The sequence below is a fragment of the Panthera pardus genome, unplaced genomic scaffold, assembly GCF_024362965.1.
Source record: "Panthera pardus isolate Hobbes unplaced genomic scaffold, ASM2436296v1 HiC_scaffold_6, whole genome shotgun sequence".
Taxonomy (NCBI): Eukaryota; Metazoa; Chordata; class Mammalia; order Carnivora; family Felidae; genus Panthera; species Panthera pardus.
This window is the reverse complement of record NW_026526991.1, coordinates 58057072-58083139: the sequence shown is the minus strand read 5'-3', so window position 1 is coordinate 58083139 and position 26068 is coordinate 58057072. Positions and strand designations below refer to the sequence as shown.

The 26068-nt window shown below is 48.6% G+C and overlaps 2 protein-coding genes across 32 annotated transcripts in view; both read right to left on the bottom strand.

Moving 5' to 3' along the window:
* Positions 1–701: 701 nt before the first annotated feature.
* Positions 702–7477, bottom strand: STAC3 (SH3 and cysteine rich domain 3). The gene is made up of 12 exons (XM_019454880.2): positions 7260–7477; positions 6435–6501; positions 5899–6166; positions 5562–5659; positions 5278–5350; positions 4285–4382; positions 2653–2719; positions 2236–2285; positions 1830–1915; positions 1551–1602; positions 1324–1461; positions 702–1147 (listed from the first exon to the last, which is right to left on the bottom strand). The coding sequence occupies exons 2-12, from the start codon at positions 6498–6500 to the stop codon at positions 1049–1051; spliced, it is 1095 nt and encodes a 364-aa protein (XP_019310425.1). The 5' UTR covers position 6501; positions 7260–7477; the 3' UTR covers positions 702–1048.
* A 1638-nt stretch (positions 7478–9115) lies between these two features.
* The window catches only part of R3HDM2 (R3H domain containing 2), a 160820-nt gene continuing 143867 nt past the window's right edge, over positions 9116–26068 (bottom strand). For 23 of the 31 annotated variants that reach the window (XM_053895408.1, XM_053895414.1, XM_019454873.2 and 20 more), the window contains 11 exons: positions 25220–25321; positions 22405–22647; positions 21942–22068; positions 21519–21679; positions 20915–21069; positions 19457–19557; positions 14101–14270; positions 13535–13682; positions 11988–12085; positions 11527–11611; positions 9116–10458 (listed from right to left, as the gene is read on the bottom strand). In XM_053895408.1, coding sequence (XP_053751383.1) covers positions 10118–10458; positions 11527–11611; positions 11988–12085; positions 13535–13682; positions 14101–14270; positions 19457–19557; positions 20915–21069; positions 21519–21679; positions 21942–22068; positions 22405–22647; positions 25220–25321 — 1731 coding nt within the window. In that variant the 3' untranslated portion in view covers positions 9116–10117. The remainder of the gene's footprint in view (positions 10459–11526; positions 11612–11987; positions 12086–13534; positions 13683–14100; positions 14271–19456; positions 19558–20914; positions 21070–21518; positions 21680–21941; positions 22069–22404; positions 22648–25219; positions 25322–26068) is intronic. The other 8 variants (XM_053895397.1, XM_053895401.1, XM_053895406.1 and 5 more) reach the window with 2 other exon arrangements.

The window sequence follows — 26068 nt, the reverse complement described above, 5'->3', positions numbered from 1 at the left end:
TCCCCGCCACCTGCCACCCTGACCGGGGCCGGCACATTTGCATATTTGCATATGCAAACAATAACATTTGCATACGGCGCGCCGCAGGGGGGGTCCCCGCGTGAGCCGGTTTGCTGTCTGCCCCGCGCCCTCTCACTCGGTACCTGTCGCAAAGGGCTGGGGCGGGGGCCGCGCGGGAGGGGTTAGGCCCCCCGGCCTCGCTCGCTCGGTTCCCAGAGGACTTGAGGAAGTGTTGTCATGGAGACGGCACGCACCCCACCCCCTCCCAGGCCCAGGGTCTCCGGCACGGTGTCTCAGGTTCTCTCCTTCCGCCCCCCTTCCCCCGCCCAGTCCCTTGCTCTCCAACCAAGATCTTGCATCGCCCCCTGGCGGCCTAGCTCGGCACTGAGCCAGGTTCCGAAATGTGAGGGGGGCTGCCCGCGGCTAACTCGCCTAGAGGTAGGGGGACCTACCCTGCAGCCAGATCTTTCTCCTAGCCGCCAGGACGCGGGGGGTGGTGACTCTAGTCCGGCTCCCCTTTCTTCGCTGACAACAGAGGCCTCGCCTGGCGGACGCACCTGTCTCCCCACCTCCCACCAGCCTCAGCCCAGGTGGATGTCGGGTTACCCGATGATAGTGAGGTGAGACAGCTGGGGAGGATTCTCCAACGCTTCGTAGGTCCTCTCCTCCTTCTCCCCTCAGCCCCCAGTTAAAGAACAAACTTTTCTAACTTTTTTCAAAACTTTAATACATTCGCAACATTCGACAGTTCGCCTCCCACACCCCCAGGGCGCCTCCTAGTGGAGACGCGTTCTTTTTCCAGCTCTCAACGGCTGGGCCTGAGGAGTTGCAGGTGAGGCCGTTCTGGGTACCAGGTATCCAAGGCCCTAGGCCGGGGGAGAGGGGGGGAGGGAACCAGTCCCTTCCCAGAAGGCCCGTCATGCTCTGGCGGGCCTTCCCACCCCTCCCCCCTTCCAGCATAGTTGCTTTCGCCCCTTTCCTCCCCAGCCTCCACTGGGCCTGCCCAGAATGGGGCATGGGTATCTTCGGTCAGCAGGCGCCTGCACGCCTAAATCTCCTCCAGGAAGTCGGTGGGGAACAGCCCCACCTTGCGGCCGGTGTAGACCTTGACGTAGCCGCCGGCTTCATCTCCTTTCTGCACCACTATCTGAAGTATTAAAGGTTTAGAGAGGAGAGGAATCAAGGGAAAAGGTAGAAGAGGAGAGCAGGGGAGCCCGGATTTATGAAGGCCTATCCTAGCCCCGTTAACGGGTTAAGATCTGAAAGGACTGTGGTTTGCCGAGGAATCTTGGGGCCTGAGGTTGGATGGGGCACCAGAGCTACCTGGTCCTTCTTGAGAGTGATCTGCCCTATTTCGCGGTTTCCCACGAAGGATCTCGTTACGCGGTGCACACGCTCTCCAGACCGGACCCGAATGATGAAGTTTGGAGGGAAAAATCCAACCTTTTCCCCTATTTTCCCCTGGAGGAGATGGGAGGGAGAATCAGTCTCTCAATCTCAGATTCTAAACTCAACCCATGTCCCACTCTAGCCTCTGCCATTTCTCTTACCCGCCACCATTCCTCATTGGAGTCATCAATGACTGTGATCTTCTCTCCAGGCCTGGAAGGGGAAGGGAGAGGCCTCTGAGAGTTAGGGAGCTTACTTATATATCTGGCTCCGGTCCAGCCCCAACAGGCTCTAAGCCCCTGATACCCCCTTTCCTTTCCCATAAGGAGATGAACTCTCCCCTCTCCACTCTCAGTACTCCCACCCCTATCCCCGCCCCCGCCCCCCCCCCGCCACCCCCCCCCCCCCCCCCCCCCCCGTCCCAGTCTAAGGCCTCTCACGGGAAATCCAGATCGTCCTTCTCCAGGGCTTTGAACCGATAGAGAGCCACAAAGTAATGAGACTGCTGGAAGCCAGGCTGCTTGTGCTGGGGGTGAAAGGAGGTGATGAGTCTCTGGGCTCCTCTGTCCCACACTGAGGGGCAGGAGTCCAAGGCAGGGGCATTATGCAGACACACTACATTCCAACTCTCTTCCACCTCCTTGAACTGAGAGGATTCTGGGGTGTGTGTGTGTGTGTGTGTGTGTGTGCGCGCGCGCATGCGTGCGCACGCACGTGCATGGTGAAGGCAGGTTAAGGGTGATGGGAACCCATGGAGTAAGTGTGAACTTCTGTGGAGGCCATGAGTGGTGTCAGACCTGGGTTGGGGAGAGGACTGGGGTTCCTGCAGGGAAAAAGGATTCTCACTTTGTCATCAGGTGTCTTCTTTTCAGCCTTCTTATCCCCTTCAGGGTTTCCTGGGATGGGAAACACCAAAATTGTCTCTAGTTCCTGGAGGGTAACCCTCATTCTTTTACCCTTCTGTTGCAGAACCTCTTTTTTTTTTAATTAAAATTAAGTTTATTTATTGAGTGGGGGGGGGGCAGAGAGAGAGAGAGAGAGAGAGAGAGAATCCCAAGTAGGCTCTGCACTGTCAAACCCACGAACCATGAGATCATGACCTGAGCCAAAGTTGGACCCTTAGCCAACTGAGCCATCCAGGTGCCCCGTGCAGAGCCTCTTTTATCTCCAAATCTGCCATGCCCTTTGTCCCTCCATCCCCTGTTACCCAGCCAAGTCCCTGACCCTACTCCATCTCTATGGATGGAGGTGGGTGACACTCACCATCCTGGGGTTTGCCTCCCTCTGGTCTGGCAGACTCTGGCTCCTCTTCCATCATGGCTGCTAGAGGCTGGAGGGGGTACCAGAGTTAGGAAGATGCTCTCTTGGGAACCCATGCTTGCCCTGGCTCTCCAGCCGGGCCAGAGAACTATAGAATAACAGCATCTCAGTGTTGGAAGGAGCCTTGGAAGGAAATACCTGGTTCAACCACCAGCCTAATGCCCAGGCTTCCTGAAAACTTTCTGGCAGGTGGACCATCCACCTTGTGCTTGAATGTAGCTAATGACAAGGAGTCACTACCTTACAAAGTAAGTTCATGCAATTTGAGGGCAATTCCCTAAATTAAAGCTATGTCAATCTCCCTGTAACTTTTAGTAAATTGGTACTGATTTGGCCTCTGGAGCAATATGGAACAAACATAGTCCCCTTAAAGGTCTGAGGGTAGCTGGTAAGTACTTCCTGCATTTTCTTCTCTAATCAGTTCCTTCAAATCACCCCCTCCCCCATGATCCTGATTCCAGGTTTTTTACTATAAAGTCCGCTCCTAAAAATACTCCAGTGTGTAAGAGAAAAATGGGCAGCACAGTTTTTCTAATTCCCTTAAGAGAACCTGAGTGTGCTTGCCTTTCTGGAAGCAGTCAAATCATATTGCTAGTGCCTTGTAAATCATAGTTCATTCCACAGAAATCTCTTACACCCAACCTCCATATCAACTACTCTGAGGCTAATCCCTAGTTCTGTTTTTGTGCAGTTGATTTTTTTTGATCCAACAACAGACATGTGCATTTTTCCTGACAAAATTTCAAATTATTGGTTTTGGGCTTTTCTTCTAGTCTGTAACATTTTTAAATATACTGTTCAGCATATAAGTTTTCCCTCCTAGGTTTCCCACAAACTTAAGGGATAATACCATTTGCATCAGTGAGAAAAATAGCCACAGGTGAGGACTGAGGACCAAATCATGCTTTTAAGGTATCAGAAATCTCCCTCTAGCCAGACACTCCCTAAAGGACCTAGATCCTTTGGGCATCATCATTCATCCAGTTTTAGGACCCCATCTAACTGCTATCCACATCAGTCCATCCTGGTTGTCCAGAAAGATACAAGGATATGCTAACAAATTCTTTGGCAAACTCAAGGCAAGTCTAAGGCATTACCAGTCTAGTAATCCTATTACAGAAGGAAATGAAGTTGCTTTTGGCCACTGGTCTTGAGCATCAGTTTCCTCAACTATAAGATAAATGAGTCAGGCAAGAGGATGTTCATGGACTCTTCGTGGATTTTCATGGACCCTTCACGGCTCTAGAATTCTGATTACTTGGCATGATAAGTTTTCTTCCCCAAATCCAAAAAGCGTAGCTCTTACCTCTGTTGCCCAGCAATGCTAGGAGCCTGGGGCCTAGCCTTCAGTTGGTTCTGGTGCTTAATCTGACAGTTTCAGAAGGGAGTTTCTGAAGAACATATACACTATGGCAGTTCTCAACCAGAGGCCCTCTAAGATTGCATGCAAAAAATTTGTCTGTTGCAATTTTAGGGGAAAAGAATCCCTAGCTTCTGTTGGCTTTCCAGAGAGGAGACAGGACCTGTTCCATGGAATCTCTTGAGGGGACCTCAGGAGGAAGATATGGTGCTCACATTTTTCTTATCTGCCTGTCCCTTCTTCCGTTCCTTGTTTGCCATGATCACCCCAGTGCGCAGGGTTTCAAACACAGGATCATTGTGATTGGCAGCAGCTAGTAGGAAGGGAAGAATGAAGCCATTACTGGGGAAGCAGAGAAAGGCTTGGAGGAAAGAGAGACCTCCTAGGTAAGGGAGAGGCGGGATGGAGCATATAGATACATGTGTGCATGTGTGCGTGCGTGTAGGATTAGGGAAGGGCCAGCTGGGCATACCTAGGTCATCAATCTATAAAGCGCTCTAAAAACATCACTGGAAATGTAATGTGATGGAGAAAAATACTTACCAGCACTCCTTCCGGGCAGAGCATTCTATGATAATGGAAAGAACTTTGCTAACAAGTTGCTTGGGAGCTGGGGAATGCTCACAATTACTATTCTCCTTCTAAGGAGAGTGGTCCTTTAACTGCTGGCTTTTGTTCCGCTGAGTGGCATGTGCAAGCTGGGGTGGTGCCACCAGTGGGTTCTTCTTTTTTCCACCCATGCTCCTCACACAGTTCAGCCTCTCCTCCAAATAAATGTTGAGCAAATTGTCAACGAATATGTTTGTAAGAGTTGCCAAGTTATGAATCTGCCCAGGATGCCCACAGCTCTTGGTCTAGCCCTGAGACTGGTATTATTCTGTAACAAGGATGAGGATGGTCCAGAATCCTTGTTCTTGCTTAGAAATGGCTTTACATATGAAGAGTACCGATTTTGCAGCTAGGCAGATGAAGGTTTCAGTCTTGGCTTTGTCTCCTGCTAGCTGTGTGGAGCCCTAGCTTAATCTCCTCTCTCTCGGCTCTAGCACAGGAATATGGACTCTGTATTCAAGATGGCTAAAATATTAGGTTGAGAAAGAACCATGGGAAGTAGACTCTTTCTGTTTCAGAATTTGGCTTCCAAATCTAGAGGTGGTGCTGGGACCACCTCTAGGCTTCCCCTTTCCCTTGGGTCCCCCTGAAGCACTTACAGAGATCTTTGACACAAGCGTACTGCTGGTTGCTGTAGAGTGGGGAGCTATAGGCCCGATGAAAACCAGGGGGCTGTAGGATGGGATGGGAGAAAGCATTAGAGACAGCAAAGTAGGGCCCAGAACCCCATCTCTCCCATGAGTGTAACTTCTTCTTAGAATAAGAGATGGGCTGAGAAAGAAAAAGCAGGGAAATGGATATGACGACTTGGGAGGGACTAGACGGGGGCAGCTGGCAACATGTCCCCTCCCTTCCGCTTCCTCGCTCCCCAGAGCCTACTCACGATCTTGCCGAAGCATCTTTGCATCTCCACATAGGACTGACAGTGTTCGTGGATGTTAGTTTTGCAGTTCTTACAGCGAAGCCCAAATTTGTTGTTGACTTGGGAGAGGGAAGAACATGTGGGTGAGGTTCCTGATCTCCCCTTCCCTTTGTACCAGCGCTGCTACTCTAGCTCTCAGGTCCCTTTTCTGTCTAGGACCCGACACTCTCAGTCTCTAATGTGTTTTCCTCAAGCCACCTCTTGCCATAGCCTGTCAGCTACACGCTCCTCTCCTGAGCCCTTTCCCCCGCCTCCTGCCTTCCACATCACGCTCTCTCCGCTTCCCTTCGTGACTCACGCACAATCATCCGGGCACAGACATCACAGAACTTGGGCTTCTTGAAGAAGTGATCTTTGAATTTGTGAGGCTTATCATTGACAAGCTTAGGAGGTTCTGGGGGTGGTTCTTCCTCCTCCTCCTCTTCTTCTTCCTCTTCCTCATAGATGTAGTAGATGGGCCCACCCCCAGCTCCCACTGCCTCCCCATTGGCCTGGGGCTCTGGGGGAAGCTCCATCTCCTTCGTCCCAGGAGACTCCTTCCTGAATAACTGCTTCAGCCGCTGTAGCTGAGGGAGGCAGGGGAGTGGGGAGGGGAGGAAACCCAAAGTTAAAAGAACTGTCATGCTCTCTAGAGCAGGTAAGGCTGAAGCTAAGCATTTTTCTAGCCTGGGCAAGGGGGCACACCCCAGGACTAGGAGTACTGGGGGCTGTAGGTGCTGGCTGGCATTCTGCCAATAAAGGAGTCATGAACAAGTGAGATCAATTCAAGCATTCTTCAAGGGCTGCAGTGGGTTCCCAGCTTCCCGCACCCGGTGGTCGGAGGCCCAGACTCACCCCACTTTGCCGAGTCTCTGCTGGGGAGGAGGGCTTGGGGGACTCCAGCACCTCCTTTTCTGTCATCCTGCAAGAGGTTGGACCCACTATGGAATCTGATCCCTGACTGCCATTCTTCCTTTCCTAATTCCTGTCCCTCACTGTGGGGGGGGGGGGGGGGGCGGTCCTTGAAAGGGAGACTTTGGGAGGACTTTGGTTAAACAGAAATCCTTTGACAGACTTATGAACAGAAAGATTCCATGGAGGTCCAGAGAAAAGTGCAACAGACAAAAGAGTTTCTCCGCCAGTTCCTCAAACAGCTAGATACCCATCCTTTCCACCCGGAGGCGCAACCCGAATTTATAGCCCCAACACGGTGCTCAAAGCTGCATGGTTCAGGGATTTTCCTACAGTTTGTTTCTCCTGGGAATCTGTGGGCAACCGAGATATGACACACACCTTCCCAGAACCCCCTTTCTTCAAGAGGCTTAATGGGTGGGTCCAGAAGCATGCCTGGAGGGATGGGCTGGGGACATTTGCTTTCCCCTACCCCTTTCTTGAGTCCCTGGGGCCCAGGGCCTAGTTCCCAGCCTGCCTCAGTCCTCAGCTATTTTAAGTTTTCAGAGTAATATGAGACTTTCCTTCCCTTACTACTCCATTCCCTTGACCCCACCCCCACCCCACCCTCCAATCCTAGCTCTTGTCCTGGAGTAGAGTAATAATTTCACTCCTAAAACCCTAACTACTCACAGGCAAGAGAGAAACGAAGACGTTGAATAGACTACAGATTGGGGAAGCTGCGGGGAGCAGTGCTGGAAATGGACGGGGGATGAAGAGGCAACTTACGTTTGGGATTCCCTAAGTCAGTCCACAGTCTGTGGAGGAAAGAGGGAGCCCCTGGGGTCTTGATGGTGGTGCTGGGGGACGACTGGTCCTCTTCCTTGGGGGCTAAGCCCCCCCAGTACCCTCTGTACTCACAGCGGCTACCCAGACGTTATTTGTAGACCTCCTAGTCTCTCGCCTTGGTGTCAGAGCTGAAATGACAGGGCTGGAGGAAAGTGGACAGCTGAGCGCCACAGCTGACACAGAGAAATTGGACACGGGGAGGTCTGGGCTGGGCTGGACCCTGACTCCTCCCATCCCCCAAAGCCACTGTGTCCTGGTTTTTCATCTACCGTGTACAGGTCAGTTCTGGCTAAATTCAAGGAAGGGCAGTGTCTGTTCAGGCTGCATACTCACTTAGGTGACTTTGGATGACTGAACGTAAAGATGAAATTATAAACAGCCTTCCCCGAGGTCCAAACACCTCTCCGAGTCTACCTGCCCCAGACCTACTTGAGGAACTAGCTTTTGATTTTTTTCAGCCACTGTCTTCCTGTGGTCATGTTTTTACACCCTCAAGCATTGATCTAGCCTCAAACCTTTAGGAAGCAAAGGCTGGAAACTGGTGAGAAAGGAGACTTTGAATTCTCAGAGGTCACCTGTCAGCCAGACTAGATTGCATTCTTTATCCATCGGTGGTTGGAGGGGTACCTTGCTGCCATCCTGAAAGGGAGTATAGACCATGCATAGTACTGCTTTATTCTCTCCAGTGCCCCCTGAGACATCCTTCCCCCATTCTAAAACCTTATCCCCTGGGTGAAGTGAAGGGACTTCTCTGAGCTACTGAAAAAAGCCAGGATGGGACTTCCACCTGAGGGGCTGTGGGAGAGTAAGGGTCTAATGGTCAGGTAGAGATGGTCTCGTTAACACTGGACAGAAGGCCAAAGCTACCACACAGGGTTTTTTCCTCCTCCGTAAGCAACGTCTGCTTCTGCTTCTCCATGAGGACTGTAAACTTTTGGAGGTAGGACAGTCAAGCCCCACACTTCCTAAATCATTTTGATTCCCTGATTCCACTTCCCTCATCTGATGCCCCGGTATAGGAGCTTATGGGTCAATGAGATATCTGACATTCTTGTCTCACAGGGCTGCGGCCTTCTCCTACTCTGGGTTGTGACATGGCTGAAAGAGGAGTTACTCCTCGGATCTCAAAGGAGGGCCATTTGGAGGTGGTCATGTAGTGCTGCTTTATCCCTTGTATCTGTAAGAAGTAAAGGATTACGTCGGAGGTTGGGTCAGACAAGCCTCAGAGGAGCCTGGCTAGAGATACTGCTACCCAGACCCAAGCGATTTCCAGGGTAATGTACTTTGTCATTTCTGTCACTGCTCTTTTTTATTTTGTTAAGGGGTGGGTGAGATGGAAAAGGGGCTGCTGGATGGCTCTTAATGGCCCTGGTCTGACAGGCTGCACGACAACAGGGCTAGCTTTGAGAAGCCTCAGAGAGAGGAGAAGCTCCATCCATGCAGGTGGATAACGTGTTTTTCACCTTTCTTCGGTTGCATAGGACAGGGACTGCTGAGCATGCCTGGGTAATACAGTATCTTGACCCTTCAAGTTCAACTGATGTAGCTTTTATATAAGAACATCCGTTTCTGTTTGTCATAGAACCCAACCCTCTAGCTTTCATATTATAAAAGGCCCAAGTCCTCCATCCCTGAAGAGTTTTCAGAAGATCGGATGCTAGATACATATCCAGATTGTTGAGGCCACCATCTCAACCTGGTTCTGGATCTCACTCACCCTCCACAGCTCAGCCAGGAGGGCCCGAAATGAGTATCACAGAATTAACATAGTGGAAGGAACCTCAGAGATAAGCAAGTTAGTTCAAGTCTCCTATTTTACTAATAAAGAGTCAGACAGAGGTCAGCAGTTGCAAATGGATGTGCTTGATGAAACCACACTTAGTGGCAGAGTTGGGAGAGCCCAGAACAAAGGTCCCATTAGAGATCCAGCCATCTATCAGAATCACCATGTACAAGGAGGAGGATGGGATGCAGGGAATAGTGTTAGGAAGGTATGTGTGCATATGTTAAAGAAAACATGAAATTTCTCCGACAAGCTGTGGGGCTGTACCTACCTAGGACCTCCAACCCCCACCCACACCGGGTCAGCAACAGAGAAACAGGGACTGACGTCCAGTGACAGATTTTTTTTTTTTATATTTAAAAACAAAATCAACCTCCCCCCAAATAACCCCCCAAACAAACAAAAAATCAGATTAAATAAAATTTACAGTGAATATACCCAGCAAACATCTGTATGTGCAATTAAATACTGTCTGTTACTGCGGCACGAACCTCAAACAAACAATATACAAGTGTTCTGGGAGGTGGGGGAGGCCCAAGTTTTAACTCTTTGGGGTTTGGGGAGACAAGATGGGAGAAGTGAGAGAAAGGGGAAATCAATTTTGCTTTTCTTAATTCTGTCCATATAAATATATTCATAAAGACCAGAAATGAAAAGGGAACTTGGGATGGTAGAGATCGAATAGGGGAGCATGGGACCCTCCCAATTCTACCTGACCAAAAAATATGAAAAAAATTAATTTCATGGTGGGAGAAGAGATAAAAAATGACAGAAGAGGATGGGAAGGAGAGGGCAGCAAGGGGGGCAACCAGGGAAAAAGAAGGGACCCATGGCAGGGGAGCGAGGAGTCCAGTGCCAGTGTGAGTGTCTGTTTCCATCTTCATCCCCACTGTCTTAGGCTCCAGTTCAGTGTCTGTCACCTTTCTTTCTGCCTCTGTCCGTAGTCTGTCAGGATCCCTCGACCCCCTCCGCCCTGCCCCCACCCCTACTGTGCCGGTCCCTTCCCCTCCTCCGTTTATTGGGAGCTGGCTCGCTCCAGGATCCTCAGGTCATAGTTCTTTTTGGCCACTCGAAGTTTGAAGCGACTCACGGAGTTGTTGAGGCGAAGGGAGGCATTCTGGGCAGCCAGGGGGCTGGGAAACACAGCCACGATGGTGTACAAGGCAGCGAGGTCCGCGTGGCGGCCATTCTCAGCAGTCCCACCGTTGTCCCCCCCGCCCCCGCCAGGCAGCCCCTGAGCATCCTTGAGCCACTGGATCTTGGCGCCAGACATGGCAAGCTGAGTGAAGAGTTTGTCCGCCTCAGTCCGAGTGATGCCCTCAGGGAGATCTGTTACCTCCAGCACCCGGCCCAGGACTGGAAGGGGAGGAGAGAGGACATGGTTGTGAGAGGTGACAGTACAGAGGACTGAAGAGCGGCCAGCAGAGAAGCAGGCAGCTGATCCAAGTCTATAGATGACATCCTCAAAGCCTGGCTTTGCCCACTTAACCCATTCCTCCTTCCCCAAATCAAGCCAACACCCCACCATCTAGGCAACTAGGAGAAACAAAGAAACCTTTTTCTTCTCTTGGACCAGAGATGTAGGCAAGAAGAAACTGGGGATCAGAATCCTAGACTTCAGATCTGGAGACCTACACTTCAGTTCTTCCACAAAGTCAGTAACCCAAGCTGAAATATATCGCATAGTCCCCCTCACAGAGGCTGGCCCAAAGAGATCCCTCTTTCTTATCATCTAGGGAAGTCCATTTCCCTTCCTTTCCTAAAAAAGCAAACCACTCTGAACAGGGATAATCGGGTGGGCGCCTGGGTGGCTCAGTCAGTTAAGCACCCGACTCTTGATTTAGGCTCAGGTCATGATCTCACAGTTCGTGAGATCAAGCCCTGTATCAGACTCTGCAATGACAGCATGGAGCCTGCTTGGGATTTTCTCTCTTTCTCTCTCTCTGACCCTCCCCAGCTCGAGTGCACACACGTGTATGCTCTCTCAAAATAAATAAATAAACGTTAAAAAAAAAATAGGGGTAATCTGAGAGACCTTGTATGCCTAGTGTGGAAGGCCTGCAAGGGGGCTACTCCCCCATTCTCTTTTCAAACTTCTCCTTAAAAAGGCCTAGGACTACAAGGTAGATATCCTAGATTAGGGTCAGGACCACTCCCACAAGACTCTCTGTTAATAGGCTCAGCACCGTTGACCATTGTTGTTATTCTCAATTTTTACCATCACCTTTCCAAGCACCTGAAATGGCTTGGTAAGGAAGACTGAGGGAGATACTTCAATTCCCCAGTTTCTCCCTGCTCTTGAGTACCAAAGAGCCCTATTTCTACTCCCTACCCTAAGCTGGTTTTTCCCACTGGTCCTGGGCTGGTGATGCAGGCTGAAGGGGTGAGCACCTTCTCTTGGGGATTCAGCGTCTTGTCACTCACCAACGTCTGTTGTCCCCAGGTCAGTGGAGGCAGATTTGAGTGCTTGTCTCTTGCTCCGGTTTCCATGCTTCAATCCACTCTGTCCCTTCAACATTCAAAAGATAACTCTCATCCCAGGTAAACAATACTGACTGCCTTGCATTCTAATGTCTGTCTGAGAGATTAAGGAGCAGTACCCAACCCTGAGAACTCGCCCCACCAGGCAGGCGACTGGCCAGAGTGGCCACTGAGAAACAAAGAGTCCCTCCTCCTTAGCATTGGGGATGGGTGGAAAGACTGAGTGTGGAAAGAGAGGGGCAAGGCATCCCCACTTTATCCATTCTCACTGTGCTATGTCCCCTGTCCACCCCGTTGGTTGAGGTGGATGGCATAGAGATGGGGCCATCCTGGATGGATCCTCCTGGATGGGGTGGGGTGGGGAGGACTCTGACAGTCCTCAGGCTGACGGTGGACACCCTCACCTGATGTACCGTGTACGTCGACTGGCCATGGAGCAAGGGAGGGCAGATGGACAGATTGTACTGTAATGGCTGGCCCAAGAGGGAGTAGCGCCCATCACCTAGGGAGGAAGAGCAGATGGTTTTCTGGGAGTTAGAACTTCATGGTATGACTTTTAGGAAACTTTAGAGGGCTTTGGAGATAGATGGCAACAATGCATGCTATTCTTACTTCTTCTATGATAAGAGTGCCCATGTGACTGACTGAAGAGTTGTCTCTCTTCCTAAACCGCTTGGCCCTCAGCTGTGTATCTCACGCAAATGGGGCTTTTAGGTTCCTTTATTATTAAAGAAGGGCTCTGTCCACTGCAGACAAAAGGCCCAGGAGAAAATCTATAGACCCTTATGAATAGTTTCTTTCATTTCTTCCTTCCTTCCTTCCTTCCTTCCTTCCTTCCTTCCTTCCTTCCTTCCTCCCTCCCTCCCTCCCTCCCTTTCTTTCTCCCTCCCTGCCTCCCTCCCTCCCTTTCTTTCTCCCTCCCTGCCTCCCTCCCTCCCTTTCTTTCTTTTCTTTCTTTCTCTCTCTCTTTCTTTCTCTTAGGTAATTTCTATGCCGCAAATAGGGCTTGAACTCACGACCTTGAGATCAAGAGTCGCACGCTCTACCGTCTCAGCCAGCCAGGTGCCCCTAATTTCTTATATAGATTATCCTACCCAAACCTAGGGCTCAAGTTTTGGATTCGCGCTGCATGGCAATATAGTGTAGTGGATAAGAACACAGGCTTGGTGTCCAACTGTCTAGGTTCAAATCCTGGCTCTGTTACTGGAAATGATAGGTTGGGTATGTTTTCATCTCATTAGTGTTGCTGAGTAGGCTAAATGAATATAGGACACACAAAGCACTTCCAATAATGCTTCATATATATCAAGTACCATAGTGTTACCTATTTGTGTTGATAAATGTTAGATTTCAGAGCACTTTAAAGTTTTTAAATCATACTCCCATCTGATTTTTATACTGCTTGTGACAGCCAAGGCAGAAACGGATAAGATTATTTCCATTCTATGTGTGATTAACCCCATTTTATAGATTAGGAAACTGAGGTCTGGTTCCAAGTTTAAGTAACACGCTCAACATCACAAACCTAGTTAGTAATAGAACTAGAACTCAAACCCAAGTCTTTTTAACCCAACTCCAGTGTTCTCTCTTCTAAAACCATACTTTTCTGACACAGCCCCACAGTCCTAGTCCTTAGGCTCAGTACCAATGTTTTAAAGTCTTTGGTTCATTAGAAAGTTCTGTGAGTTTCTTTTCCCAGCTCATAGTCACCCACCTACCTTACTTGGTAGTAAATACTAAATATGTAAAGGAGGTCTGCAGTAAGCTGACTATGGGCAGCACTAAAGAGGGGCAGGGTCTAAACAGGGATGTTAAAGGAAGAGTTGGCTCCCAGAGTTGGATGACCAGGTGCACTGTTTTCCTGCCTGTTGCTACCATCTGGATGTCCTCACTTGGGAATGGGCTGTGAAGGGTGAATTTGGCAGCAGCCAGCTCTAGTCTAACCCCTTACCCTGTGCTGGACCCCCAGGCCGGGGGAACTGTGTGAGGACAGGAAGGGGACTGAGTCCTGTGCAGACATTGCTGAGGCTGGTGACAGGAGAGGGTGCTGGAGACTGGGTAGGAGATGTGACAGGGCTGCTGCTCATTTGTGTGTTGGCCTGTAGGAGAGAGGAGCACACATTATATACACACCAAACATCCTCTGGATATACCTATGGCTTAAAATTCATCTCACTCAGAAAGCGTCCCTTGCAGAACTCTGCCAAAGCCCGGCTGCTCCTTTCAACAGCCCCCTTCGTCCCTAATTAATACCCCTTCGTCCCTAATTAATACCTATTATTTTAATATCCACCTTTGACACAGTGTTTTAAGTACTGTCTTAGCATTTTCAAGTATGTGTCCCTTAGCTCTTAGGCTCCTTGAAAGAAGAGGCTCTCCTCTCTTTCTTATGACTCTCCCAGAAGAGCACCCAGGGACAGACATGTACAAGAGGCTGCTCAGTCAATGGCAAAGATTATTCCCGGAGAAGAATGTGGTCACCTCCTTGCCAAGACAACACTGGTTTGTAGGACTCACCTGGGGGCTACTGTCAGGATTGTACAGGTCTCCAGGCTTCTGCCCACGCTGGTCCATGCTGTAATATTTACAGTGACTCCACTGGACCATGGATGGGTTCTGGGGGGGCTGGGGTCCATTAGGGACGTTCAGCTGCATGACCACCACGCCTGGTCCAGAAGGTGACACTCCTGAGTGGCAGGAAGAAAGGGGCTAGTTGTGAATTCAAACTATATTCTGACCTTCCAAGTAACCCTGAGTGTGAAAGCCAGTAAACAAATCTACCCACTTTGCCTCAGGGTCACTTAAAATGTGTCTTGCCAGGAATCTGAGATAGTTGCTAATTTAGTTTCTGACTCCCTTCTCCCTGAACCAGTGAAGTCTGAGTAGAAGAGACCTGAGTCCCAGATGCCAATGCTCTCCTGGCCTTCACCCGGTGAGGGGTACTTTGGTATGCTTGGCAGAAAACTACTCCATTCTGTCAAAGTTGGGTATTACCAAATGTCCAGGTCAGATTGCTCAAATGTCTGGGCAGGGTACAGGTCCCAGTCTGGGGCCTGGGCCAGGGCTGCAGGCACGTGCAGGTTTTCTGGTAATGGCTGAAGATAGGTCGGTGATCTCTGGTTGCTCTGGAGAAGATGAGTGCACACAGCTTCACTAAGTCAGGCCAGGAAGCACTTCTTGGGCAAGGGTGAGTGAATTAGGAATGGCATGGAGCTGTAGGTCATATTCGGTAAATGACGAACAATTCAAGGTGCGGAGGCACAGCGGTTATGCAGGAGAAGCGGGAGATGAGATTGTTTATGCATTCACTCAACATTTATTGAATATTTACTGTGTGCCAGGTCCTATGCTGGGCACTGGGTGTACAACAAACAAAAGTGGTCCTTGCCCTTAATGGAATGGACAGTCTAGCAGGGAGTCAGATAGTAAGCAAACAGCTGGCGTCCAAGTTTGAAGCACGTTCTAGTAAGGGTCTTTATCATGTAGGTGTTAGGAACAGAACTTCAGAGAGCTAACTCAAGTGGCTGGCTGTACAGTGGCTTAAGGGAGGGAGGGGCCAGCAGCAGGATGAAGACTTAGAAAGCTACTAAAAAATAGCGAGGAGGTCCTGAATTAGACCAGTGGCTGCAAGGAAGAGTGGGAGGGTCAGACCCTCCGAAGCTTTTGCTGACAGGTTCAGGTGACTGACTGGATGTGATCCTGAAGTTTTAGCACAGACAACCAGGGGTAGCCTTACCCTCTGCTGGAGAAGCAAAGAGCTCAGTGTGGAAGAACATTAAGTCCTGAATCTTGCTCATGGTGAAAAGCAAGGTAAGGGATCAGGGAGAAGCAGTTTGAATGACAGTCCCTGCTGGGAGGGATGGGCAGGAGTTCTGCTTCCCCACAGGGGATTGTGCAGCCTGAGAGTTTGCTCTTGACCTCTCAGGCTCTATGTGTGTTGCGGGACAGGTTGAGTTCATGTGTGTGCGGTGGTAGAGAAATGGGACTGGAGGCTGCCAGCTTGAAAACCTGCTGCAGTGCTGCCGTTTTCATGCCTCAGTGCTCTTAGGCTGCCACTGCTGCCGCTGTCACGTTGCTTCCTGTGACGGGAAATGTTGCAGCCTCTGCCCTGGGCACCAGTCATGCTGGGAACTGAGCACAATTGCTTTTCTCGGGTAGCATCGGTCAAAGGGAAGGAAAAGAAGCGGCGGGAGGCCTGAGAGCAGCTCAGGAGACGCAGCATCTGTTGAACCCTATTCTCCAGTCAATTTGTGGCCCCCCACCCTCTGGGGTTCATCTAATCAGAGAGCACAAATACTCAGAGCGACAGGCTCGCCTCTCCCCATCCTCTGCCACAGGGGACAAGGTATTCATCAGCGTGGCTTGTAGGAGGGCCACCAGAAAATCGAATAGCTGTGGAGTGTCATGCATTTAACAACTCCCCCCGTACTGTAGTTGCTCTGGGCATTTTTTTCCCCATCCTAAGAGCCCCACCTGCTCCAACATCCTCTACCAACAAAATTGCAATTGACCTTATTCAAACACCTCATTGCTACCTGAGGGGGCCAACACAAAAATAATCACATTTGCAGCTTTCTAGAAGGCAGCTCATAATCTGAGCCTAGTGCCTCAGGCCAGGAAAGGGTGGGGGACATGTGAGTGTGCAGGGTGTGGGCATAAGCAAGGCGGAAGATCTTTCTAATACCAACATGTAGCCATAAGGAGCTATTAGAGGGCTCAAGGGGAGGGGGAAAGAGAACAAAGCCCTCATATATTTTCTCTGATCCCAACAAAAACAAAGGCAGGGTTCTCGGTCGGTGGCAGCCTTGGTCCTCCCCACACTGAGTCCTCCCCCGCTGGCCTGAAGCATTGTTCCTTCACTCAGCCGGGACGCAGAGCACTATGCTGATGAGCTGATTTTTATGCTTCTCTTCCTCAAGCCAAAAGCAGGTGGCATCCGTTACAGCTGAACTGTCGCTACTTTTTAAATGGATGTGACAATAAAAAAAGAGAATGAAAAAGAAAGGAAGAAAGAAAAAAAGAGAGAAAACCACCCTATTGCCCAGTGACAACACTTCCAGATAATCAGGGGAGGGCTGAAGTGGGAAGGGGGAGAAGGGGGTTGAATAAGGAAATCAATTTCAGCCTGAAAGCTCTGAAAGGAGAGGGGACGTGTGAATGGCTTTTTAAGTGGCATCATTAAACCTGGGCAGAAAGGTCGATTGGGCAGAGCAAACCGCATAAATACAAACAGATGACATTTATGTCTGGCAGAATTGGTTTTTGTTTAGTTGTTTTGGTTTTTTTTTAGTCACTGAGGTAGAAGACTCATAAGACTTCTTCCTTTTGCCACCAAGAATCAAATCTATGGAAAGGAATGGCCAGAGAAATAATATCCACAGGCATCTTTCCCATATTACAGGATAGAATCCAACAATATCTTGGTTTTTTCCCCCTCTTTTGGTGAAGGGGAGGAATATCGTCAGGGAGTGGGAGAGAAAGGAGTTAGTCCCAGCTTTGGAAACCCCTCAGCTACAAAATGAGCCAGTAAGTATGTGAGAGGCTATTTCTGTATATACCTCACTCTGGCCATGGTGCTGTGTCACTGTGAGTTGGGAGTCTGTGTGTGTACATCATTGCCATTTCATGTCTGTGTGCATCTTCTGCAGACAAGCACCTCTGTAGAAACCTCAAGGGACCTGCGGACCATCATTTTAGTAGGAAGAAAAGTGTTTCCTGGGGTTATAATGCTATCCAATATCATAGTGGAAGAATTAAGGTCCAGGCCTGGGGGTAAACTGGGCAACCACAAAAATGTATTAATAAACCAGAACAGTTGTTCCAAGAACAGCCAATCTTAATCCCTGCCTTTATTTTTGGAAAAGTGACCATGTTGCTACATGGGAGAAAGGCGGGTGACTGTCCTTTGAAGGTGACATAGCAGCCCTTGTGGGCTATGCTGGCCTTCTATCTTCCTAGTAAGAGGTAAACTGGAAAGGAAGGAAGCAGCAGCACTTGTTTCTTTTCTTCCACCTCCTCTTATATTTCCGTGAGTAGAGACTGAAGACTTTTAAAATCGATGATGTGGTGCCTATGGGTTTCTTACGTGACATGGATGGAACAGGAGGGGGGCGGTCCCATCATCTAGGAAGAGTACAAAGGATCAGAGAAGCCTCGAATCAATTAATCAGGATAGTTTGGAAGAAAGGACATATAACAGGAACTTCCAAAGTAAGGAAACTAGATGATGAAGAGGGCTTCCTCCATTTCTATTGATTTGGGAAGAGTCCAGATGATCTCCTTCCAATCCCAGCCCAGACCTCTGGTGCTGCCAATTTTCAGAACAACAGCTGTTCCGGTTTGCTTAACCTAGCACTAAGTCCAGAGCAGGTAGTGAAAAACTCTTCTCACTTGGTTTGTTTCAGATTCCAAGACAGATTCATCTGAAGGTGAAGAGACACAACCACAGAGACCCAATACATATACTGATATACCACGAAGGATTCACATAAAAATGCACATACAAGTATAACTATTTGCACATACACACACTTGTTTTAACAAACAAGAGAAAATGCCCTGCAGTAGTAAGCACCACCAGAGGCTACAGCGGTTCTTGGAGCTGATTTCTACAATTTCCATATCCTGCTGGGAATTTCAAGGTCAAGTGCCCCCGGTGGACACTTAGGAGAAACAGCTACAGACCAGGAATGTAATAAAGGGTAAAGGCTGTTGAATTTAAAGCCTCTCAGCCTGTGAGAAAGCCACGTTTGGTCTGGATGAAGGCAGAAGTCACTGCTCCTTGAAGGTAAGAAGAATTGATCCTGTCTTATGAGCAAGATTAATTCTGGAATTCACTCCACAGCATCTAACTAAGAGTGCGAAAACTCTTATGTGAAAATCTTATTTCTAAAATGGGAAAAACTGTCAAAATGCTTCCCTCTCACCAGAAGAGGGCACTCTGATATCCCACAACAGAGCAGAATGGGGATGGTTGGAGGCTACATTAAGATCTCCTCCCCACTAGAACCCCTGAAGCTGCTTTAACTGCAGGGTAATGCGGTGTCAGGGTCGGGTAAAAGGGAAACAAACAAGGGTAGCTGTACTTGGTCTGCTGGGAGAGTTCTTGGCAGAGGCAGAAAGAGACAGGCTGCATGGCATAAGCCTATTCACCTGATAGCTGTCCCTTCAAAGAAGGCCTTTAGCTGTTTAACACGATATTCATTTATTTCCCACTGGAGGGAAAGGAATAGAGTACAGAGACCTGTTGAAAGTGTGATATTGAGGATGCAGCATGGGTTACGAAAAGGCAAAAGACCCTAGTTCAAGGTCTACGATTGTGACCTCAGGCAAGTCATTTATCCTCTTTGAGTCTTAAATTTCCTCTTCACAAGGTTCTGGTGAGAATTAAAATGACACAATGTATGTGAGCACAAATGAAAAGCAGCTAAACAAATCTAAGATAGGACTTAAAAAGCATTTTATCAGCTTCCTCACACTCACAACCAAAAAGTAAAGCTGTCTATAGGAAGAGTGAGTGCAGGAGACAGAGGTAAGCACTTTGTGTCTCAAAGGCACGTGAGTGGTGAGTGTAATGTTGGTTTCAGAGGGAAGGAAAAAAAGAAAGAAAAAAAAAACCCCACAAGGAAACCCAATAAAGTATGTGGCTTCCCAGGGATAGGATGGGGCAAACAACCTCATCTCTCACGAGGTCAACTTTAGCACTCCTGGAAAAACACCAGTCAGGACTCTGGTCTTTTCTTGTGATGGTGTTACAGCTGGGGACAGAGCCAATCCAGGAACTCTCCCACCCTTCCCAGCTCTAGAGCACAAGTCTTTCAGCAGCGTTTGCTCTTGCCAGTACCCAAGACCCTCTAATTCTTTATTCTCTTACCTGAGTACTGCTGTGGCATCTGTGGTGGACTGCAGGGAGAGGGAGACTGAGGCATCTGGTACTGCTCAGAGCCGGGAGGCTGCAGAAACCCTACAGAAGGGCTGGGGGATGAAGAGAGTAGGGTTAAAGTGGCGGAGGGAGGAACACAGCTCCTGGCAACCAGCTGCTGCTTCCCAGGCCTCCCCTGTGGGAAGCAGAGGCAGCTTCCAGCCATTCCCAGACCAATTTGCCATGCAATTTCTAAAATCACTCATCAGTTCAAAGTTAATTATATATATTTGTACTTGATCATCTTTCAATTAGGAAGCTGCTAATCAGTGCTACAGATGGAATGTTAGTGACACATGCTCTTCCCAACAGTGTGGAAACACCAGACATATCCACGTGCACACATGCGCGCGCGCGCGCGCGCACACACACACACACACACACACACACACACATTCTGAGAAACACTAAGTACCAAAAACAGACACACAGTGCTAGAGAGGGATGGGCAAAAAAGAACTAAGGAGATGTGTGATTTAGGATGTTTACATAACAGCAGAGTTACCTAAAGACAAGTGGGGAAAAAACCTTCACAAACTCAAGATAAGGTGGAGACATACATACAAAAAGTAGTGAACATATACACTGAGAGAAATACACAGAAATACATATAGGCCCAGACCTGACTTCTAGTCCCAGCTCTACTTCTAACTAGCTGGTTGACTTTGAGTAAGTTTCTTAACCTCCCTGGCTGGAATTTCCTCGTTTATAAAAGAAGGGAGAAAAGAAAAACAAGAGGAGTGGAGTAAATATTTCTAAGGTGTCTTCTACCTCTAAAATTCTATAAGGTATGACCTATACTAAGATATATATAAATAGATACACCATCTGAGATTCATCCACGGATATAGAGTTACGTAGAAAAATTTACATATATATACTCCAATTTGCATCTTTTAATGTTTTTTTTTTTTTTTTTTTTTTGAGAGAGAGAGAGAGAGAATGTGCACATGCAGGGGAGGGGCAGAGAGAGAGGGACAGGGGGAGAGAGCAGGCTATGCACTGTCAGCGCACAGCCCCACTCGAGGCTTGATCTCACGAACCATGAAATCCTGACCTCAGCTGAGATCAAGAGTCAGCTGGGCTCAACCGAATGAGCCACCAAGATGCCCCCAAATTGCTTCTTTTAATGATGAGCAATCTCTATCGTATAGTTCTAAATCCCACCGATTAGAAAAAACAAAAAATGGGGGACATGATGAAGCCTCTGTCTTTGAAGCAGGAATTTTTTTCTGCTGATGAGCTCTTATTCACATGTCAAGTCAAAAACGAGACAGGGAGAATGAATTTCCTCATATTCTACCTGCTTTAGGGCACACTGGAATCTCTACCCTTGCCCTTCTTTCTTAGGTCAGTGGAAATAGCTGCTGGTCTATGGCAGATGGGCCCTGACTCTCTGGGAGTCCTCACCTAGTACCGTTCTGCTGAGCCGGTGGGATCATGCTGTAGTACACTGGTACGCCCCCTGCTGGGAGTGCCCCTTGCACAGATTGGCTCGCAGGGACCAGCATGGGCTGCTGGAAAGGCGGCTGGACCACATTCTGCGAGTCATTACCCACTGGGACCTGGGTAGAGATGAGAAGAGAATGACCACTTGTACTCCTAATGAGTTCATCCAGACAATGGCCAAATAAATCATCACTAGACTAGGACACTAACTTCCTTCCCTACCTTTAGAGACTCCTCCTACTCACCTCATCTGCCTAAAGAAAATACATACAGAGCTATCTCCCTTTGGGCATCTGATGCAGAGAAAGGAGCCTGATTTCCTTTAGATCTTACTTTTCTGGGCCATATACTCATTTGCATGGCTGTATAAAGACCAAACAATTTAAGTAAAGACTCTTCTCAGAATCTTTGGGCTTTCTCTCAGAGGAAAAACACCTACAAATTCTAAGGGGAAAGTGAACAGTATTTTAGTGTTGGGGTTGTCACACTGGCTAACGTGGGAGACTGTCTTCCTTTTCCTCATCCCAAGGACTGGGTGATCTTTCCCAGTACAGAATGTACCCACTTGGTAAGAAGGCAGTGGAGTGTACTGAACCACCAGGCCTTGCATCTGGCCCCCCATGCTGCTCCTCTGGTTGCTGAGCAGGCCCTGGTTCTGTGGCTGCTGGACCCCAATCATGCCTTGGTAAGCCGCCTGCTGCTGGTTAGGCATCATGGGCTGTAAACCTAGGGATGGGCAAGACATAGAAGACATTAGCTTAGCATGGTCTCAACAATGTTTAGGAGGTCACATTCTCTCAGTAATTTCCCTTTTCCTGTCTATTTTACCTTTTCTTTTTCTGAAGATCCTGGGTTCCTCCTGGGACTAATCATTCCTGCTGTTCTTTTTTTTTTTTTTTTTTTTTTTAAACAAGGAAGGTACTACTCTCTTTCCCAGTCTCTGCCCTTCCCCTATTCACTGCCTTCTTACACCAGCAGTTCCTCTTACCAGGCTGCTGGGATGGCTGAGGCAGCTGTTGACCACGTTGGGGGCTGTAGGCCACCGGGTGAGAGAGAGGTCGATATTGCTGGTTGGAGTTAGGATACTGTCCAGGGGGATAGTAAGAAACCTGGATCTATGGTGAGAGGAAACAGATATGTGAGAGGGGCCCTTACATTCAGCCCCAACATCCCAATTATGAAATACATCAGGGTAAATAGCCAGAAATCTGTAGAGATATTTGGACCTGCAATCGCAGAATTCATATACCAGTATGAAACAGAACTGGAAGGATTTATGTTATAGAGAAAGACGACCTTCCGACTAGAAAGACAACTCTCAAGTGCAAGGTGAGGTAATGGAAGTGGGGATAGGTACGCCCTCGGCTCTGTCTAAACTAGAGGAAGGAAGAAGGATCGTAATCGTGGACAAACTCAATTAGTGATTTTAGCTGGGAGCCCATGCTGCTCACCTGTTGAGGGGGCTGCATGTAGCCCTGGGGCGGCAGGACTTGCTGAGTAGGAGGCGCATGGCTAGAGGGGGAATAGTTGGACGTGGGGAGGGGCTGTCCTGTAGAAGCCATGATGAAGCTAGTCTGCTGAGGGTGCTGGGAGATAAGCTGGGGCTGGAACAGAGCTGAGGATGGGTCAGCTGCTTCAGTAGAACCTTGACGGCTAAGGCTCATTTGTCCAAAGGGGTTGCTGAGGTCATCTGCCTGTTGAGAGAGCAAGGGAGACTCAAGGACTGAGGTCATATCAAGCCCCAAGTCTTTGGCTTCAACACAAAAACAGACAGACAGACAGCTATAGCAACCCTCTCTACAGCCTTCCTTCCTTACACCAATTTGGGACACTCCTGCCTCCATGCCCTAGGAGGTGCTTTTTAGCCCTAAGCTTCTGTCATGTGGTGTTTTAAATTGCTATGAACTGGGGGTGCCCGGCTGGCCCAGTCGGTGAAACGTGCAACTTTTGATCTTGGGGGTGTGAGCTCAAGCCCAACATAGGGTGGAGAGATTACTTAAAAATAAAATCTTAAAAAAAATTGCTATGAACTGAACAGCTGTGTAAAGCCCAACTCCAGAACCGGACTCCTTACCACATAACAATGGCCACGGTGACTCTGATCTTTATTAGAATTGGTCCTAGAGGGATGGGAGCAACAATACAACTTTCTATATATATAAAAACAGGACAAACTAATGGGTTAACAAGAAAAAGATTGTAAGTCCTTCTTTTCCTGTCTTCCAGTCTCCAACCATACAAAAGGCCCTATACTGCCATAAATCCTGTTTTTATAATAAAGGACCTAGATAAGTAACACCTCGAATGGATTAGGGATGGTTAGGTTCTCGTGGCTCCCCAGCTTTGCCTATGCAGCAAAAGGACTGGTGGGCTCCCCCTCCTGCTGCTTATCTCCTTACTCCCTCCTCTTGAGGTCATTTCCACCTCTGTTCGCTGACACTTGCCTAGAGTTCTCCTGCCCTTCAGGAACTACTTCCAATTCTCACCTCTGAAAGGAGGCCAGGCTGAGTGGCCAAGGTGAAGGGCAAGGAGGCTGACAGGCTAGTCTGTAATTGCCTCCTCGCTCAGCCTTCTTCTCTAAGCAGCAAGAGGGATGGTGTTCTGCCTCTCACTTGTATGATGATAGGTTAGAATTTGTTAGCTTCCTCGTTCCTTCTGCTTCCCGGACGGTAGTTGACACACACACACACACGCACACACACACGCAGAGCAGGACTTCTTTTGAAAGAGGAACTGGTAGAAAGAAAAGGCAATGCTTTCCCGTGGTTTCACTTAATTTTCAGGAATCTGATCTTCAAGTTAGCTGTTCTGCTACCTTAGTGAGCAGGAATAGATGATAAGAGGACTGGATTGCAGATAATTTTGAGGTCTACATTCCAAAACTTTTCAGAATGGAGATATAGGCAGAAGGAAAGAGGGGATTCTAGTGAAAAATTAGAAGGGGTGTGGGGTGCCTGGGAGGCTCAGTTGATTGAGCAGTTGACTTTTGGTTTCACCTCAGATCATGATCTCACGGTTCATGATTTCAAGCGCTGCATCAGGCTGTGCTGACACAGTGCACAGCCTGCTTGGGATTCTCTGTCTCCCTCTTTCTTGGCCCTTCTCCCACTTGCTCTTGATCTCTCTCTCAAAATAAATAAATAAACATTAAAAAAACCAAAAACCAGACAGGTGTGGTTAACACAAAATTTTTTTTCAACGTTTTTTTTTTTTTTTTTTTTTTTAATTTATTTTTGGGACAGAGAGAGACAGAGCATGAACGGGGGAGGGGCAGAGAGAGAGGGAGACACAGAATCGGAAACAGGCTCCAGGCTCCGAGCCATCAGCCCAGAGCCTGACGCGGGGCTCGAACTCACGGACTGCGAGATCGTGACCTGGCTGAAGTCGGACGCTTAACCGACTGCGCCACCCAGGCGCCCCAACACAAAATTAAAAATAATCAGGGCTCTGATAACCATGATAAAAGTTATCAACTATGGGGCAGGCGCCTGGGTGGTTCAGTCGGTTAAACACAGAGGACTCTTGATTTCGGCTCAGGTCATGATCTCAAGGTCATGGGACTGTGCCCCAAGTCAGGCTCCTCGCAGAGCATGGAGCCTGCTTGGGGTTCTCTCTCTCTGCCCCTCCCCTGCTCATACTTTCTTTCTCTCTCAAAATAAACAAACATTAAAAAAAAAGATGTTAAGTTTAAAAAAAAAGTTATCAACTATGAGGTGGATCAGGTCTTCACAGGATTTGTAGCTAGGGTACAAACAATTTAAACAGCATGTGCTATGCTGTGGAAATGGCGCCTTTTTTTTTTTTTTTAAATATAAAATAACACAGTGACATAGGGGAACATTTTAAGTTTGGACCGATGATACCAAACAAATCTGCAGTTGTGTTTTTACCTTCAAAGGAAATGACAGAAAACCATCCTATATGGGATAAACTGGGTTCTTCAGACATATCCAGGGAGGAGGAGGGATGAAAGATGCACACAGTAGAAAGACAAGGAGCCCAGGTTAGAGCAATATCCAATTCTGTACCTCTCCCGAGACTCAGGGGAACCAGTGCTCCTCTCTGTCTTACATTTAGGCATCTTTTGATGCCACAAGTGCTGGGATGCGACCACCAGAATGGAACATAGCTCAGCCTATGCTGGCCCTTTGCTCAAGAAGATATGCCTTTTAACATGGCCCTCCAAAAAGTACAGCTGCTTTGTCCCAGACGGACCCACAGACATACCACACATGGACACGACAAAAAGGGGAAAGGAGTTTATACCATGTTGTACTGCTGGGGCGGAGAGACTGGCAGAAGGACTTGGGGACAGGAGCCTGGAGAGAACTGAACAGGCTGCGGAGAGGGCTGCAGAGCTGGGACTGGCTGTGGACCAGCAGAGAGGCATGTGGAACAGGGAAGAGAAAAGGGAAGTGCAGGGAGAGGCAGGGGGAGGGAGGGCAGAGGTGGGGAGGGAAAGGGGAGGAACAACAAGGTTAATCATAAAAAAATGTCACATGAAGAGCAAGTCTGCTGAGCAGACTGGAGACCAAGCCCAGGACAGCCTGTGGCTTTCGCATCCGCATCGACGACAGATACGCAATCTCTCCTATCAGGAGAGGCCTGCTGCAGTGCATACTCCACCCATTAGCTACTCAGAACTCTGCAGTCGTTGAGAGCAATCTTAGGACTCTCAGAGGTGGTGTGTCTGCTGCCTGATTCCAAACACGGCTTTTCCCAGAGCATTTTTTCTGAACATACGATCCCTGGGGAGCACGACCATAACCCTCCTTGAATGCCCACTTGAGAAGGGATTCCTGCTTTTGTAGGAGGGGTCATCCAAGGTCTGGCTCAGCTTTCCCGGCCACACTCCTGATTTCACACCACAGCTCTCCTGGAGGAAGAGCTCATTCACAAGGATCGTCTCCCTCCCAAGGGTACAGAAGGAAATAAGAGCCAGTTTATGCCCAGTTCCAGCTACTTCCTCCTGCTCCATGATTGTTCTGTGCTCCTCCAGGCTGTGAGGGCAGTATGAAAAATGCCCCCATAAGCAAACAGGGAGGGATGTGGAATAAAATATAAATAGCCTTGCTTTAGATTTTGTTCCTTTAGTCCCTTCACTAGCCTCAAGCA